An 18,808-nucleotide genomic window follows, 5' to 3' on the forward strand; every position below is an offset into this window, starting at 1 on the left:
TCATGTGGCTATCTAAGAGTCTCTTAAATGTCCCTAATGTATCTGCCTCCACCACCTCTGCCGGAAGTTCATTCCATGCACCAACAACTCTCTGTGTAAAAAACTTACCTCTGATATCTCCGCTATACCTTCCTCTAATCACTTTAAAATTATGCCCTCTCGTTTTCACCCTGGGAAAAATTCTCTGACTGTCCACTCAGTCTATGCCTCTTATCATCTTGTACACCTCTAGCAAATCACCTCTCATCCGCCTTCACTCCAAAAAGAAAAGCCCTAGCTTGATCAACCTATCCTCACAAGACCTGCTCTCCAATCCAGGCAACATCCTGGTAAATCTCCTCTGCACCCTCTCTAAAGCCTCCACATCCTTCCTGTAATGAGGTGACAAGAACTGAACACAACACTCCAAATGCTCCTTGAGTTGGCTGACCTTCTGGGCCATTTCAGGGACAAGCTCATCAATGAATCTGGAGTTACATAGGGAGCAGACTGGGTAAAGATGGCAGGTTCCCTTCTCTGAAGGAAAGCCAGATGGGCTTCCACAAAAACATACTAGGTTCCTGGTTTCCATTACTATTACTTATTAATTCCAAATTTATTCCATTAATTGAATTCACACATGCCTGCTGTTGTGATGAGATTTGAACTTATAACTCCAGGTCAGTTGTCCAGTTTCTGGATATTAGTTGAGTTACTTAACCATGAAGTTACCATACATTTAATTTGCTAACTTGAGCAAGTGGTTCAAATCAGCCTTTGAAGGAAGAAACCCAATCTGGCTTGCACTAGGCTCCTAGGCCAGGATAATGTAGTTGACTTTACACCTCCCTGTAGTGGCTTAGCAACCACCCAGCTGCATCAGAAAGCAGCACCAGTTGTCACCACAGCTCCAGCGACTTGGTCTCAATCCTGACCTCTGGTGCTGTCCGTACGGTGTGTTTGCGCATTCTCCCTATGACCTCATGGGTTTCGTCCAGATGCTCCAGTTTCCTCCCACGTCCCAAAGGTGTGCGGGTAGGTGGGTTAATTGGCCAGTGTAAATTATCCCGAGTGTGTAGGTGTGTGGTAGAATTAGGGCAAATCTGAAAGGAATGTGGGAAGAATAAAATGGGATTCATGAAAGATTAATATAAATGGGTGCTTAATGGTCATTGTAGGCTGAGTGGGCTGTGTTAGAGTCCATGTGCGTGTGAGTCTCTGTGCGGGTGCTTGTGAGCTTCACCTTGCAAGAGTCTAAGTGAGGCACATTTGCAAATTGCTACCAGTTGATTGGCTGATTAACAGCAACAAATAGAAGGAAGGTAGGTATGGCCATTTTGGGAGTGGTCATTGTGAGAGTGGGCCAGTGTTGGAGTGGGGGGATTGAGGCTTTGGCTCAAGAGACTTCGGCGAGAAGAGGTGAAGATAAGTCTCTGGTAAGTTCCTTTCTTTCTTGCTGTGGTGTTTCCTTTAGTGCCAGGCCAGAGTTACTTAGAATGTCTCCAGGGTCAGTGGTGTGTTCATCTTGCAAGATGTGGGAGTTCTGGGAGACCCTCCAGTCTCCCTGATAACTACATCTGCATGAGGTGCATCCAGCTGCAGCTCCTTACAGACCACACTAGGGAACTGGAGCTGCAGCTGGACGACCTTCAGCTTCTATGGGATAACGAGGAGTTCGTAGATAGGAGCTACAGCGAGGCAGTCACTCCTAAGCTGCAGGTGGGTGACTGTCAGGAGAAGGAAGGAGAACAGGCAGGTAGTGCAGAGTTCACCTGTGGCTGTTCCCCTCAATAACAGGTATACTGCTTTGTATACTGTTGCGGGGGGGGGAGGGGCGCGGAGGAGCGACCTACCAGGAGAAAGCCACATTGACCAGGTGTCTGGCACTGAGCCTGGTCATGTGGTACAGAAGGGAAGGGGGAGAAGAGGAGAGCAGTAGTGATAGGGCATTCCATAGTAAAGGGGGCAGACAGGAGATTCTATGGACATGAGACTCCCGGATGGTATGTTGCTTCCTGGGTGCCAGGGTCAGGGACGTCTCGGATCAGGTCCACAGCATTCTGAACGGGGAGGGTGAACAGCCAGAGATCGTGGTATATATTAGTACCAATGACATAGGTAGGAAAAGAGATAAGGTCCTGAAGAGGGAATATAGGGAACGAGGTAGGAAGCTGAAAAGCAGGACCTCAAGAGTAGTAATCTCTGCATTGTCGCCTGTGCCACACACCGGTGAGGGTAAGAATAGGATGATTTGGCAGATGAATGTGTGGCTGAGGAGTTGGTGCAGGGGGCAGGGTTTCAGATTTGTTGAGCATTGGGATCTCCTCTGGGGATGGTACGACCTGTACAAAAGGGATGGGTTACACCTGAACTGGAGAGGCATAGTGTCACAGCTGTAGAAAGGGAGGATGTCCTGGGGGATCGTCTATTGAGTCAGTGTGGATGGAAGTTAGAAACGGGAAGGGAGCGATCACTCTATTGGGAGTATTCTACAGACCCCCCAATAGCAGCAGAGACAATGAACGGATCAGGAGGCAGATTTTGGAGAGGTGCAAAAATAACAGGGTTGCTGTCATGGGTGATTTCAACTTCCCTAATGTTGATTGGCACCTCCTTAATGTAAAGGGGATAGATGGGGCAGAGTTTGTTAGGTATGTCCAGGAAGGATTACTGACACAGTATGTGGACAGACCGACTAGAGGAGAGGCCATACTGGACCTGGTACTAGGCAATGAGCCTGATCAGGTTTCAGATCTCTCAGTGGGAGAGCATTTTGTGGAGAGTGACCATAACCCCTTGACCTTTACCATAGCCTTGGAGAAGGATAGGAGTAGACAATATTGACAAGTATTTAACTGGGGGAGGGGGAATTATGATGCTATTAGGCAGGAACTTGGAGCATAAATTGGGAACAGATGTTCTTGGGGAAGTCCACAGTGAAAATGTGGAGGTTACTTAGGGAGTACTTGCATGGGATTCTGGATAGGTTTGTCCCATTGAGGCAGGGTAAGGATGGTAGAGTGAAGGAACCATGGTTGACGAGAGGCGTAGAATACCTTGTCAAGAGGTAGAAAGAAGCTTCCCTAAAGTTTAGAAAGAAAGGATCAGAGAGGGCTCTGGAGAGTTACAAGTTAACCAGGAGGGAGCTTGAGAATGGACTTAGGAGAGCTAGAAGGGGGCATGAGAAGGCCTTGGTGAGTAAAATTAGGGAAAACCCCAAGGCATTCTACATATATGTGAAGAATAGGAGGATGACTAGAGTGAGGGTAGGACCAATCAGGGATAAAAAAGGAAACGTGCCTGGGGTCTGAAGAGATAAGGGAGGTCCTTAATGAATACTTTGCTTCAGTATTCACCAGTGAGAGAGACCTTGACATTTGTGAGGATGGCGTATGACAGGCTGATACGCTAGGGCATGTCAACATGAGGAAAGAGGATGTGCTGGAACTTTTGAAAAACATTAGTATAGATAAGTCACCGGGGCCAGATGGGATATATCCAAGGATATTACAGGAAGTGAAGGAAGAGATTGCGCCGCCTTTGGCAATGATCTTTGCATCCTCACTGGCCACAGGAGTAGTGCCAGATGATTGGAGGGTGGCAACTGTTGTTCCTTTGTTTAAGAAAGAGAGTAGGGATCACCTTGGGAATACAAATAAGTGAGTCTTACTTCAGTGGTGGGCAAATTACTGGAGAAGATTCTTAGAGACAGAATTTATGGGCATTAAGAGAAACACCAGCTGATTAGGGACAGTCAGCATGGCCTTGTGAGGGGCAGATTTTGCCTCACGATCCTGATTGAATTCTTTGAGGATGTGTCAAAGCAAATTGAAGGTCCAGCAGTGGATGTGATGTACATGAATTTTAGTAAGGCATTTGATAAAGTTCCTCATGGAAGGCTCATTCAGAAAGTCAGGCGGCATGGGATCCAGGGAAACTTAGCTGTGTGGATTCAGAATTGGATTGCCCATAGAAAACAGAGGGTGGTGGTAGATGGAGTGTATTCTGCCTGGAGGTCGGTGACCAGTGGTGTTCCGCAGGGATCTGTTCTGGGACCCCTGCTCTTTGTGATTTTTATAAATGACTTGGATGAAGATGTGGAAGGGTGGGTTAGTAAGTCTGCTGATGATACAAAGGTTGGTGTTGTGGATAGTGTAGAAGGTTGCTGTAGATTACAACAGGATATTGATAGAATGCAGAGCTGGGCTGAGAAGTGGCAGATGGAGTTCAACCTGGAAAAGTGTGAAGTGATACACTTCAGGAGATCGAATTTGAAGGCAGAATACAAGGTTAATGGCAGGACTCTTAGCAGTGTGGAGGAGCAGAAGGATCTTGGTGTCCATGTCGATAGATCCCTCAAGGTTGCTGCGCAGGTTGATAGGGTAGCTCAGAAGGCGTATGGTGTGTTGGCCTTCGTTAGTCGGGGTACTGAGCTCAAGAGCTGCGAGGTAATGTTGCAGCTCTATAGAACTCTGGTTCGACCACACTTGGAGTATTGCGTTCAGTTCTGGTCGCCTCATTATAGGAAGGATGTGGAAGCTTTAGAGAGGGTGCAGAGGAGATTTACCAGGATGCTGCCTGGATTGGAGAACATGTCTTATGAGGATAGGCTGAGTGAGCTGCGGCTTTACTCTTTGAAAAAAAGGATGAGAGGTGACTTGATGGGGGTGTACAAGATGATAAGAGGCATAGATCGAGTGGACACTCAGATTTTTGTTTCCCCAGGGTGAAAATGGCTAACACAAGGGGGCATAATTTTAAGGTGACTCAGTTCTGGGACCTCGACTTATCATGATATTTATTAATGACTTAGATGAGGGGGTGGAAGGGTGGGTTAGCAAGTTTGCAGATGACACAAAGATCAGTGGTGTTGTGGATAGTGTGGAGGGCTGTCGAAGCTTGCAGAGGGATATTGATAGGATGCAGAGCTGGGCTGAGAAGTGGCAGATGGAGATCAATCTGGAGAAGTGTGAGGTGGTACACTTTGGAAGGACTAACTCCAAGGCAGAGTACAAGGTTAATGGCAGGATTCTGGGTAGTGTGGAAGAGCAAAGGGATCTAGGGGTTCATATCCACAGATCACTGAAAGTTGCCTCCCAGGTGGATAAGGTAGTTAAGAAAGTTTATGGGATGTTAGCTTTCATAAATCGTGGGATTGAGTTTAAGAGCCATGTGGTAATGATGCATCTCTACAAAATTCTGGTTAGACCACACTTAGTACTCTAATTGTGTCCAATTCTGGTCGCCTCATTATAGGAAGGACGTGGAGGCATTGGAAAGGGTGCAGAGGAGATTTACCAGGATGCTGCCTGGATTAGAGAGTATGGATTATGAGGAGAGACTTAAGGAGCTAGGGCTTTTCTCTTTGGAGAGAAGGAGGATGAGAGAAGACATGATAGAGGTGTACAAAATATTAAGAGGAATAGATAGAGTGGACAGCCAGCGCCTCTTTCCCAGGGCACCAATGCTCAATACAAGAGGGCATGGCTTTAAGGTAATGGGTGGGAAGTTCAAGGGAGATGTCAGAGGGAGGTTTTTCAGCCAGAGAGTGGTTGGTGCATGGAATGCGCTGCCTGGGGTGGTGGTGGAGGCTGATACGTTGGTCAAGTTCAAGAGATTGTTAGATAAGCATATGGTGGAATTTAAAATAGAGGGGTATGTGGGAGGAAGGGGTTAGATAGTCTTAGGAGAGGTTTGAAGGTCGGCAACATGGTGGGCCAAAGGGCCTGTATTGTGCTGTATTGTTCTATGGTTTTATAGTTCTATGGTGACTGGAGGAAAGTATAAGGGGGATGTCAGAGGTAAATTTTTTACACAGAGTGGTGGGTGCATGGAACGCACTTCTGGCAGAGGTTGTGGGGGCAGATACATTAAGGACATTTAAGAGACTCTTAGATAGCCACATGAATGATATAAAAATGGAGGGCTATGTAGGAGGGAGGGGTTAGATGGACCTTAGACCAGGATCAAATGTTGGCACAACATCGTGGGCTGAAGGGCCTGTACTGTGCTGTTATGTTCTATGTTCCTATAACCCACTTCCACCTCATCAGAGCACAGGAGTTTGGCAGCAAGCCCTAGCCCTACCTGTGAATGAACTTTCCATCTCAAAGTTTAATTTTCAAAATAACACCATTCCTTATCAGCCCTCGTGAACTGCACAATACCTTAAAGAACAGGATGTTACTTTGAAACAGCATGTTGTTAAATACAATGCCTCATTTCCAGATTGCCCAACCAGAAGTAAGACTCACATTCGACCATGAGAAAAACTGAACCATTGAAATCAACACAATAGCCAGCACCCATTCACAGAGAGGTCAATTCGAGGTAAAAAGAATAAAGCTTTTTTCATCTCAGTCCAGAAGACTTCGGCTGTGACAAATCAGGTGACATTCTAGCTATTTTTCATTCATACGGCCAGGCTTCTGGATCCAGAGTATGGAATTTTCTTAAAATTAGACAGCAAGCCCTATTTTGCCAAAGGCCATGTATCAAATAATCATTGGTGGGGGAGTGGGATTGTTCTGTGAGTGAGCATAAACTTGATGGGCTGAACGCCCTCCTCCTGTTGTAGGGAAATATGCAGTTAACCAGAAATTGAACTGTCCATTAAAAAGAGGTTCTTAGGATTGATAATAAAGCATTGCTTTGGAAGTGTAACAAAGAACTTAGAAACGAATATCAAAAAACTGCAAATCCTGGAAAACTGAAGCTAAAACAGAAGTGCTGAAAACACTCAGCAGGTCAGGCAGCATCTGTGGAAACAGAAACAAGAGTCATTGTTGAAGGTCCTTCAACCTGAAGCATTGACTGTTTCTTTTTCCAAGGGTGCTGCCTGACCTGTAGAGTATCTCCAGCATTTTTTGCTTTTATTTAAAAAAACTTTTGTAATCACTTTCCCAAGCTTCCCAAAGCACTTTTGCAACAACCACAATATCTTAAAGATATAACAATCTTGATGAAGGAGAAATCTCAGTCTATTTTACACACAGTTGGAGTCCACATACAGCAAAGAGAAAGTGATCAAATAATCTATTGTAATGATTTGGGATCACCTACCCCACCACCCCCCCCCCCCCCCACCTTGACCCCACCAACAGACACACACACACACACACACACACACACACACACACACACACACACACACACACACACACACACTTTTCTTCAAATTGGTGCCTTGGAATTCTTTTTGTGAGGGCAAAGAGGGTCATAGCTCACAGTGCATCACTCCTTCAGGTTCCACTTGTTCCTGAACTCCTACAGTTCAGGGACAAGCTGACAGTTCAAGACTTCAATTCAGTGTGGCTTCAATTAACAGCTCTCTGATTCTGAAACAAGTTTGCCACCTGTGATTCAAGAAATGTAAAACTGCACCTTCCTCTGATTCTAATCCTATCAGTAAAAAATCCTGGGTTGCTGGTTCAGTGTTGAGAAATAAAACCCAACACGAAGAAATGTAAAACTGCACCTTCCTCTGATTCTAATCCTATCAGTAAAAAATCCTGGGTTGCTGGTTCAGTGTTGAGAAATAAAACCCAACACGAAAGTCTTGCTTGATGTGACTAGTTCTTTATTCTGGAATCAGGCATTGAATTCAGTACTGCAAAATATTTTAAAAAAAACAGGCTGCTTCATTAAAATCATAAAAGAACAAAAACAAAGTCAATAGCCAGGGTTGGAGAGGGGTGGTGATATGTGGTGGTGTCTGTCAACATTAATACAGTACATAGAAATGTCCATCCATCACTGCGCATTGCTTCCATGCCGATAACAAGGTGAGGAGCAGCTTTAACAGTTGAACTGTTGAATGTCGACTGAATGACTGACTATATTCATAAAAGCAATTCTTAGAAAGGGATGGACTGGCTCAAACTGAATGGCTGACTTCAGAGTCCAACTCTTGCGCAAAGTCACTCTCCAGTTTACTTTCCAGAGGTAATATGTGATAGTGAAGGATAATAAGTCTTTAAGCAGAGTTACTGACACAGTTCAACAGTAGTCTCTGTGGCACTGTCCTTTAACAGATCACATTACCTGTTCCCATGGCATATCAGAATGCTACAGTTCATTCTCAGGTGTTCAATGACATGCAGGATTTGTAACTGGATATTTGAAGTCATTTGCCTTGACCTTTTGACACCAGTTTGTAAAGAGTTCTTGGACTCCAAACAGCCTTTTCTAGTGTCCAAGTCACTTGGCAGTCTTCCTCAGTCCAAAAATCATTAATAAAGAACTACCATCTTCGAAATGTTGTCAGCATTCAATGGTGGATGTACAGCTTTTAATAAAAACTGTTCTCTGTGTATTGACGACAACAAAACATTCCTCTGATCAGAATTCCTTGTGTGGCATCTCAGTCCCTGACACCACCATTCTGGAGTTCCATTTCGAATTAAGTACCTGCGTGCTGGAATCAATATCCATGGTCCGTAACGGACAGGCTTAGTTTTACTAAAGTCATAGTCACCAGGCTCTTGTTGCTGTTTTTGAAACAGAGAGATCATAAGGCACAAAAATGTGCTTAATTCTCCAGTGAGGATTATTGCATTTTCATGCACATTCTTACTCCATTTATTAACCGGCTCATTTAAAACAAATTCCTAAATGAAATGAAAAATTATCTGCACATGAAACTAGCAGTAGGGTTACAGGTGAACATTGGGCTGATTTAAGCTGATTGAAAATCTAAAGAGACAATACCCCTTCTTAATTTCTAGCTGAACGGTTTACACACCATATCCAGTTACAATTTTCGAAGACATTGTAATAATGTATTTAATGTACATGAGAACTGGAGAGAACCAATTAGACCCTTGGGCCTGTTCCCCCATTTGGTTAGATTATGGTAAATCCATACTGTAACTCCATTTAACTGTCTGACAAAAATCTATTGATTTCAGTCTTGGAAATTTCAACTGACCCCAACATTCGCATCCCTTTAGCCCATGAATGAGAGAATTCTGGGTTTCCGCTGCTTTTTGTGTGAAAGAAGTACCTTCTTATTTCACCCTTAAACAGTCCCAGGTCAAAATTTCAGATTGTGTTTGCTTGTCTAGGCATCCTGACCAAAAGAAATAGATCTTCCAATATCTACCCTGAACTGGTTACCCATATCTACCCTGAACAGATCAAATCCTGTTATCTTAAAAGTCACCATATGAGCATCCATAGCACTCTATATTCCTAGGGAATACAGATCATGTTTGTTTAATCTGTCTTTTACCTTTTCTGAGGTCCCAAAATGACTAAGTGTGCCTGCAATAGCAATGAGCTGACTTACGGACTCAGGAAGTAGATTTCTTTTTATTCTTGTCCCTTTCTCATGTAGTTAGCCTTCTGCGTCACAATACAGCTATTTTACCATCCCTGTGATTACCTGTTCCACCAGTCCTCATCTAGATTGAGGCCTACTGAATTTGAGATTGATCGTGTTCCTCACTCAACTTCCAAGGATCATGTCTGCGATAAAGCTTCCATTCACACCTACCCACATTTCCACTTCTGGTTTGTTTTTTATCTAATGCATACCTATGGACGGTTTACCACATTGAAGGGGCTATGTAAGTGCACCCTGGTGCAAAGGCAATAAGGTAAAATGGGTGGAGCTGTCAGAAGGAACAAGAAACTGCAGTCAGAAAGGAAGGCCACAATCTGCTACTTTCCAATGATACTTTAGGAGAAATACTATTGCAAAGTTAGAGGTATTTGGATCTGATTGACTAACCCCCATTGCCCATTGGAGAAAGGCTGGTGAAATACTAATGTCTTATTGAAGGACAGCTTCAACCCAGTTAAGTACTCTGGTCCATGAGAAGAAATAACCATTTAAGTTTCTTCCCTCTACACAATTACACTATCAAAGTCCATCCGCTATGAGCAGTTGTATAGAAATGGGATGTTGTCTCCTTAAACTCAGTTCAGTGCAGTTTACTTTCTATTTAGGGTAGATAATTTACACATCAACTGAACTATACAATTCACTGCACAGTCTGTCCTCAACAATAGCTTCTTAATCAATAAGATTTCTTAATAGTCCTGTTGGGAAAACCATAACTTTCTCTTTTTTTCCACATATATCTCAACTTCCCAACAAACCACCTATGCATAAATACAATAGTAAACATTGAATGTGCAAAAGCAAAAGGATTCTAACAATTTTAGTTAAAAAATCATTTTATATAAATAACTTATAAATTCCCCTATATAAGAAAGAGTAAGTACAATGCAGAAGAGAGTTAGAGCCAGATGATGAACACTAACAGGTTTATCTTCCTCTGGGTCTAAAGTGTAATGTAAAAGCAAACATTAATGTGCATATGGCCAGTACAGGTAGGTAACTGGATTAGACTAAGGGGTAGATTTTCATGGGGCAGGGTCAACGTCCACTGTCAATGGATGACCGGGATCTGAATGGATATCAACCCTTTCCCCAGCCATTTTACAACCTGATAGCTGTGCACGGAACTGTAAAGAGTGAAGTCTCATCTCTGCATGGAGATCGAGAAAAGCTAAAAGGACTTAACAAGGAGGAAAAACCTTTGCCAGGACATATTACTTAGTAAGGAAGCTATGTTAAAGTCTCAGTGTTGGCACAGCTGCAAAGACTTGTCAGGCGACCAGTGGGGAAGGAAGTGTGATTTCAGAATTATCAGTTAGTATAGGCAATTGGTCTCATCAGTGAGATTTGGACAGCCCAGCCAATACCGTTCCCAAAAGTAAAGATTCAAGAAGTACACGAATTAAACTGAATTCAATCCACTTTCTCACTTACTTGTGTGCACTTACAGTTGACAAACCTAGAGATGGCGAGGTGCATGTGCAGTGGTTATAGTGGTCTTCCCCCCACCCCCCCAAAAGGAGATGAACAGAATAAATAAAAACAAGATCGAAACAAATGCACTAAACAGCAAGAAGTCCACATGGGTCTATGAATGGAAGAGATCACAGGAGAAGATGATCTGAGTTAAGCTGGGAATGGTTCAGGAAAACAGGATTTAGTTTGGATCTAGCCTGTGGAATTTGAGATCAATTGGGACCCTACTAATGTATTGGAGCCATTGGGAAAAAAAAGGAGACAAACTATCAAACTTCAAATTCTAATCCTCAAAGCCAATTTCCCAAAATCCTCAATGGACAATTGTGAGTACAGCTTAGTGCATTCCACAACATAATCGAATATTCACATTTACGATGAGCACAGTGAACTCCGTCTGCCCAAAATGGCTGAGGGGACCCTTTAGCAGAGCACAGCAGCAACCGAACAGCTTCCTCTTCTCATCTTCTGGCTTAGATCAGCCTGATATCGATCAAGGCATGCATCACCTTAAGTGGTGACTGAAACCATGTAGAAATAATGAACTTCTTTTGATAAAAAGAAGAAAATACATCGACAAACTTGGCTGGTGTGGAGAGGGAGGGGTCCATAAAATATGGAGACACAAGAGAATGCAGATGCTGGAATATGGAGCAACAGACAATCTGCTGGAGGAACTCAGCGGGTCGAGCAGCATCTGTGGAAGGAAAGGAATTGTCAACGTTTCGGGTCGAAACCCTGCATCCATAAAATATGTTTTAATTCCAGCTCAGATTGGACAGTGAGATGAAGTCTGATTGGATAAGGCAGTTCCAGTCAGCTGTGCAAAGCACTCCCACTGTAAAGCCAGGAGCTGAGGTCCTCATTTCCCCCTCCCACATGCTTCTTAAGGTATCTGTTCTGTGCAATCCAGGTGGTCCGGTATAGGGAGACCAGTTAAGACTGTGAGGGCTTTATTCCACACAGTGAAAGTGGGGCACACAGGCTGAACAAAGGCAATGTCAAAGGTGTACAGCTGCTGAGCATTAACCGCATCGTAGAAGGACAGCGAGCCATTGTCGTAGTCCAGCAGGAGGCCCAACCTTCGGAGGTGAGGGGACGGCTCCACCGGGATTTCCTTGCTGTTGTGCCTTGCCACCCAGCTATTGTTGCATCGGCAGAATACCCAGGAGAAGGCATTCTTCCCAATCCACTCGTGCTTCGGTGCTGACTTGTAGGCAATCCCGATTGCATACCTAGAAGGAAACAGTAATTATTTTACTGCCTACACCCTCAACTGTATGAATCCATATTAAGTCACCTTGCGTAAAAATCACAGTACACAAACCAGGCACTCATCACACAGACCTCACCTCAACCTTACCTCCTGCCAGGATTTACTTAGTTGGTAAATGTGTTAATGAATATGGAACCACAGGGATAAATTCTACAGCATTTTACAGCTGGAATATTTGATAGAATGACTCCTGGACATCAGGAGTGATATAGGATCAGAGACGCTGGAGTTTAGAAGAATGAGAGGAAATGTCAGTGAAACGTATGAACTGACAGGGCTAAACAGGACGATGCAAGGAGGATGCTTCCCCCGGCTGGTGGGGAGGGTCTAGAACCCGGGGTCACAGTCTTAGGATATGGGATAAGAGGTTTCGGTCTGAATCAAAGAGACATTTCTTCACTCAGAGGTGCCTAACCTGTGGAATTGTCTACCACAGAAGGCAGGGAAGGCCAGGTTGCTGAATATACTTAAGATGGAGATAAATAGATTTTGAGACACAAAGGGCGTCACGAGGGATGGGGAGAGAGTGGGAATATGGTATCAGGCATTGTTGTATCAAATGGCAGTGCATGGTCAAAGGGTTGTATGGCCTGCTCCTGCTTGTATTTTTCTATGTTCTAATGTTTTGCTACAAAAGAATAAAATCATACATATTAGAGGCAGGAATAGGCCATTCGGCCCACTGAGCATGCTCCATCATTCAGTGGGATCATGGCTAATCTAACTAGAGCCACAACTCTGCATTCCCACTTGCTCCCAGTAACCTCTTACCCACTTGCTTATCAAGAAACTCCCTCTGCTTATTGTTATAATAAAACCCCGGCTTGCCCATGTTTGGAGAACCAGGCACAGCTCTGGACACTATATTTCAGGATGAATATACTGGATTGTAGGAGGCACAGAGCGGTTTACTATGAAGTGTCCAGAGCACCAAGGGTTAAACTCTGAGCAGAGAATACATGAATTTGGCCTGTCCTGCCTGGAATGCAAATTCGATTTGATTGAAGATATTTAGGATTTTGAAAGGTTTGATGGACGCTTTTTCCGGTGGCAGGCAATCTAAGACAAGGGGTCCTAAATCATAGCTAATGTTATTCAAGTTAGAAAGCATTAAGCAAAGGACTGAAACACAGAACTCCTGACAAAGATTAGTTACTTTGATGGATTTCTGTGAGGCAAAGATAATATGGAATTTGGAGACGAGGCTTTTTTACAGAGTTATGACACAGATTAGCCACAATCTTGCGGAGTGGCTAGATTGGCTCTAGTGACTGAATTAATTGTAAAATAAATACAGAGACTGGGATGACATAGCTGGGTTAACAACTCAGCACTGCAGGATATCAGGCACAGAGGCCAGTGGAATCCTTTGGTTTTCCTGCCATGAACTATGAGGAATGATTGAGAAGTTGTGGGACCACCAATGTCAGGACACCAACTCTGAGTCAGACAGGGAGCAGAGCTTGCCTGATGGAAAGCCTTCTCTATGGTGCAGGTTTTCCCATAAAGGGAAAGGAGCAGATTCAGAAGAAGCAGGCAGATCGTTATCTGCTGGAAGAAAGCCTCTTCCAACATCAGGACTCTAGTTATGGGGAGAGATTGAATAGGTTGGTTTTGATTTTCCAGGAGGAAAGGAGACTGAGGGGTGACCTGATAGAAGTGTGTAAAATTATGAGAGGCACACATGGGGTAGATAGTCAAAATCTTTTTCCCATGGTGGGGATATCAAAAACAAGAGGGCATAGGCTTAAGGTGAGAGGACGAAAAGTTAAAGGGATCTGAGTGGATGAGTTTTTCTACACAGAGAGTGGTTGAAATCTGGAACACGCTGACGATACATAAATAGGCAAAGTATAGAAGGATAAGGTCCAAATGTGGGCTAATGGCATCAGCGTAGATAGGCGGAAGGGCTGGCATGGACGTGGTGGGCTGAAGGGCCTGTTTCTGTGCTGTACAACTCTATGGCTCTATCAGCTTGCAAACTGGAAGTTGTCCTTTTAAATTGTTCACATCTCCCTTCAGTGCTGTCCATACAGGTCCAAAGAAAGCATTGTTTGTGTTTATATAGCACCCATAAGATAGTAAATCACCATAAGGTATGTCAGCAGATAACATCTGACACTAAGCCAAAGGACATACTTGGTCACAGTGGCATAATCTTGATCTGGGGGCAGATTTAGAAGAGACCCTGTGCCAGCCTGGGTTTCTACTCAAGTCTTATACCCTCAACCAGCTTCTCAGAGGCCAGAGGGGCACTGCTGTTTCATGGCCAATTGCGCACAATACTTAGGAAATTAAGCAGTAATATTGAACCCACAGTCATTAGTGAACTGTCTAACTGAAGTGGTGCGGGAGTGGAGTAGGGGTGGAGTGGGTCTTGGAGAGGTACAGTAGGGGATGGTCAGGAGCCAAACGTGATAAAACAGCTTAACCAAAACCCTTTGGATTACACAGGAATGCTGAAACTGGGCATCAAAAATGAAATATACTTTTAACAATCAGATCTGGAAAATGCGTAAAATGAAAGGACTAACTATCCAGGACTGCTTTGAAATCAGCCAACAGACTGAGGCAACGCCACCAGAGGCTGAACCAAGCCTCAGAGGCATCGAGTGGAACATGTAATGTTCCAGCTGAAATTCCATCAGCTGCAACACAGCAATATGCAACAATACTCCAACAACTCCCAAACAGCAAGACTGGTGTGTGCCCAGACACATTGGTGGGAAGGTGAGGGGAAGAGCCTGAGGAGGTACTCTCATGTTGGCCCGGGCTGAATTCACACAGCAGCTTTCCTACCTATCCTGACAGTTGTGTAACAACATACTTTATCCAGATTAGACAGGTTGGTATCCTGAGACAATATTTTGGGTCGGTCAGATAATCACAACTCTCATTTCATGCACACCTGTCCCCTTAAGGGATGGGTTACAGTTTCATAAACATGAAAGAAGGAGCAAAGAGCTTTTCAAAGGCACTTGCATTGTTTTAAGGATCGTCATGTATTGATACAGCTGTTTCCAGTTATTGCAAAGGCATTTTATGTTCTTGGCTTTATAAACAGAATCTGCTGCCCAGTTTTAGCAAACTGCTTTTGGTCCAAGTCCTTGTTACTTTTTTGGATCCAACTAGTTATATCCTCAGAACAGAATGTGTATAGGTCAGCATGATACCATATAAGTTAATCTAGTATACTTCAATTGGTCTCAACCTGACTGAGGTCAGACCTTGTCATGACCTAATGACTCATGGTTCTTGAGGCTGGCTGGAATGGGGCAGCCTGAAGAGGAGATTTGGATTCGTAATCCCTCACATGGTCAACTAGCTGTCAAGTATGTCACAGTGACACAGCTGGGGGAGTGCTGCCTCACAGCTCCAGTGACCCCAATTCAATCCTGACCTCTGGTGCTGTCTGTGTGGAGTTTGCATGTTCTCCCTGTGACTGTGTGTGTTTCCCCCAGGTGCTCGGGTTCCTCCTGAATCCTAAAGAAGTGCAGGTTGGTAGGTTAATTGGCCGATGTAAATTGAATCAAACCCTTGGGAGGGTGCTGAGTAGCATGCCTGGAGAATAGGTTACAGGGGAAATTAATGGGGAATAGGATGGCTCTGTGAGCCAGCACAGGCTCAGTGGGCTCAAATGGCCTCCTATATTGTAAAGAAATATAGTAAATATATCTGAGACTGCAGATGCTGGAATTTGGAGCAACAAAACAATCTGCTGGAGGAACTCAGCAAGCTGAGCTGCATCTATGGGGTGGAAGGAATTGTTGAAGTTTCTGGTTGAAACCCTGCATCAAGTCTAGGTGCAGGGTTTTGACCTGAAGCATCGACAATTCCTTTCTCCCAAAGATGCTGCTCAACCTGCTGATTTCCTCCAGCAGGTTGCTTTGCTGCTTGTAAATACAGCAACATGAAAACGGTTAAGGGGGCTACCACAGGATTATACCACTGTGTCAGTCAGTGCACTCAGTGAGAGGAGGAATGGGATGGGGTCAAGGTCAAGGCTGGCTACTGGCTTTGTCAGAGAGAAGTAATGAGTTTGTTTCCATGATTATCAGGAGCGGGAGTTCATGTGTTTTCTCATTATTCCTCTTGGAGGACTACAAGGCAGTGGGAGGATTAACAATCTGTCAGGCCAGATATCCCTGGAACCATTTATGGAGCAGCTGACAGAGTGACTGGTCCTCTGCAACAGGAGGGGATTACGGGATCTCAGAAAGGATGACAAGTGGGGCCATCCACACCCACTGGAAGCAAGTATCCCAATGGAGTTGAAGGTGCCATCCTGGTTTCCACTCACCAGAAGAGTCGGAACCTTTCGGTATTTCTTTAAACACTTCCTTGTGGGCAGGCTGGGATCCCCCACCAAGCCCCCCAGATCTGGGGCCCTTCCTGTCCTTGCCTTGCACCAAATAACACTACCTCCCTTTCTGTCAACTGATTGTGCAGAACCTCAATGACCTGGGACCACCCGCACCTCATCTGAACCCCCTTGCCAGCCCCACTATATCTCTGCCAGTGAGACCCAGCAATGCCCAGGCCCCTGGCTTATGCTGTCACGGGCACCCCTTCCCGCCTCCCCCCAGGTTAAGTTACACCACATCTTTTATATCTTCCTTTGTTTGTGATGTGGTTGAGGGGCAAGGGCATCATTCATTGCCCATGTCTAATTGTCCATGAGGTGGTAGTGATCCATGTTCTCCCGCAGTGCTGCAGGGTAAAAGAGTCAGGAATTTCATCCAGGAGATGTATCACTTTCAGGAATTTCATCCTGAAAGTGATACATCTCCTGGACCATGTTACTGGAAGGAAACTTGTAAGGAATGGCATACGATTGCAGTATTGTGCCCCAGCATCAGTGAATGCATGGATCAGTCATCTTGAAAAGTGAGGTCGAACCTGTTATTGGATTTCGGCAAAAATATGGAAGAACCTAATTGCACTCTTGATCTAACAGGATGTAAGTCCTCCTCTCACCATGTGCTTCCTCCAATGAGGATCTCCCAGTAATGTCGGCCACTGTCTATGTAGACATTGCCAGTTATGCCATAGCTCCCTTGGCTGGTGAAACGTTCTGGGGTGTGGCTCTTCTTCGAGGCAGTCTCATCCCGTTCCACACTGAGGTTGTCATGAGAGACCTTCAGCTTCCTGTGTGCAGACTTGGGATCCAGCTTGAAAGGCTGGCCTAGGATTGAAGGCACAAAGAACAAAGTTGTCATCGCTGCAAGAACATGGAAGTGAGGAACAGCTGGGATATAACAGGCAGCCAATCCACTTCTCCCACACTAACCTCCACCCTACTCTGGTTTCTCTCAGGACATATGAAATACAAGCATTGGCTGATAATTGAATGGGAGGCTGCCTAGCAATGGTAGGCTGACCAGGAATGCCAGGAGCTGCAGAATTTCTCGAGCACCAACTCCATGAATGGCATTCTCATCTGTGAAGCAAAACAGACAAAGCATCTGGAATGAGTCTGAATCTCAGACACTTGAGCTCAAAGTCTACGCTGTCACTTAATGCAACACAGAGGGATTTGGGCATGCTGGTTTTGTGATAAATATTAAACTGAAATGTCTCCCCTGTCAGGTTGACACAAAAGATCGCATTACACCATCGGAAGAAAACAGTGGAGTTCTCTCTGGTGACCCAGAAAGAGCCAACCTGGAGAGAACTCCCAGGCCCTTATTGCTTCTAAATATTGGATTAACTGGTAACTTCCTCATTGCTCTGAATGTGAGTTTGCTGATTGTAAACTGGCTGCAATATTTTCCTAAATTACAAGGGTGACTCCACTTTCCTCATTGATTGTACAGAGTTTTGCGGTTGTGAAAGGTATTGCATAAACATGGTCTTCTTCGATATGATGAAAAGCATAAAGCTGCAGATGCTGGAAATCTGAAATAAAACAGAAAACGCTGGAAACACTCGGCAAGTCAGGCAGCATCCGTGGAGAGAGAAACGGTTCTAATGAAAGATCATCGACCTGAAGCGTTAACTCTGTTTCTCTCTCCACAGATGCTGCCTGACCTGTTGAGTGTCCCCAGCATTTCTGTCTTGTATTCGCTGATATGTTGAGTTTTACTGCTGGCCCACATAAACTGCAGGTAGCTCACCAGATAAAAGATGTGATTAGCAGCAATTTTATCACTCCGGAGGAACTACATGATCAATAACTTTCACTTGCTTATGTTGCAACAAGGCTGTGCCATTGACTGGAAGCCTGTGGGCACCAAGAAAAATGGATCAACAAATCTCTGTCAGGTGGGGGTTGTTGGGTGTATGGAACAGAGCAGGGAAAGGAGTAGGGCCTGCTGGAACAGAACTGCTAAATCTGATCGCAACTTATCACAATAAATCAAACAAGCTACTGGCTTCATCCTGCCCATGTGATGACTAGGGTGGGTTGGCGCAAGGGGGAGACACTATGTTCCCAGTTTTATTGGGATAGGAGGATGAGTATTTCCCTTCTGATATCACAAGGAAAAGCCACAGTGAGACAGTTCTGGGGTCTTTCAGAACAGCCTTTGTATACTGTTGGTTTGAAACCCCAGCACCCACCCACGCAACAGGGACCATCCACAGTCGCCAGTCAAGCCGTGCTGGGAATGCGTAGGTTAATTGGCTGCTGGTGTGTGGGTGAGTGCTGGAGTCTGGGGGAGCTGAGGGATGTGCGGGCAGTAGGTAGTAGGATCAGTGAAAAAATGGCTGCTTGATGGTTGGCATGGACG

At 44.7% G+C, this 18,808-nt stretch overlaps 1 protein-coding gene across 2 annotated transcripts in view; it reads right to left on the bottom strand.

Moving 5' to 3' along the window:
* Window positions 1-7,569: 7,569 nt before the first annotated feature.
* mid1 (midline 1) overlaps window positions 7,570-18,808 on the bottom strand; it is a 159,076-nt gene continuing 147,837 nt past the window's right edge. For both annotated transcript variants that reach the window (XM_052014851.1, XM_052014852.1), the window contains exons 9-10: window positions 17,055-17,262; window positions 7,570-12,036 (exon numbers count right to left, since the gene is read on the bottom strand). In XM_052014851.1, the coding sequence (XP_051870811.1) occupies window positions 11,688-12,036; window positions 17,055-17,262 (557 nt within the window). In that variant the 3' untranslated portion in view covers window positions 7,570-11,687. The remainder of the gene's footprint in view (window positions 12,037-17,054; window positions 17,263-18,808) is intronic.

This window comes from Pristis pectinata, chromosome 4, assembly GCF_009764475.1.
Source record: "Pristis pectinata isolate sPriPec2 chromosome 4, sPriPec2.1.pri, whole genome shotgun sequence".
In the NCBI taxonomy this organism is placed as follows: domain Eukaryota; kingdom Metazoa; phylum Chordata; class Chondrichthyes; order Rhinopristiformes; family Pristidae; genus Pristis; species Pristis pectinata.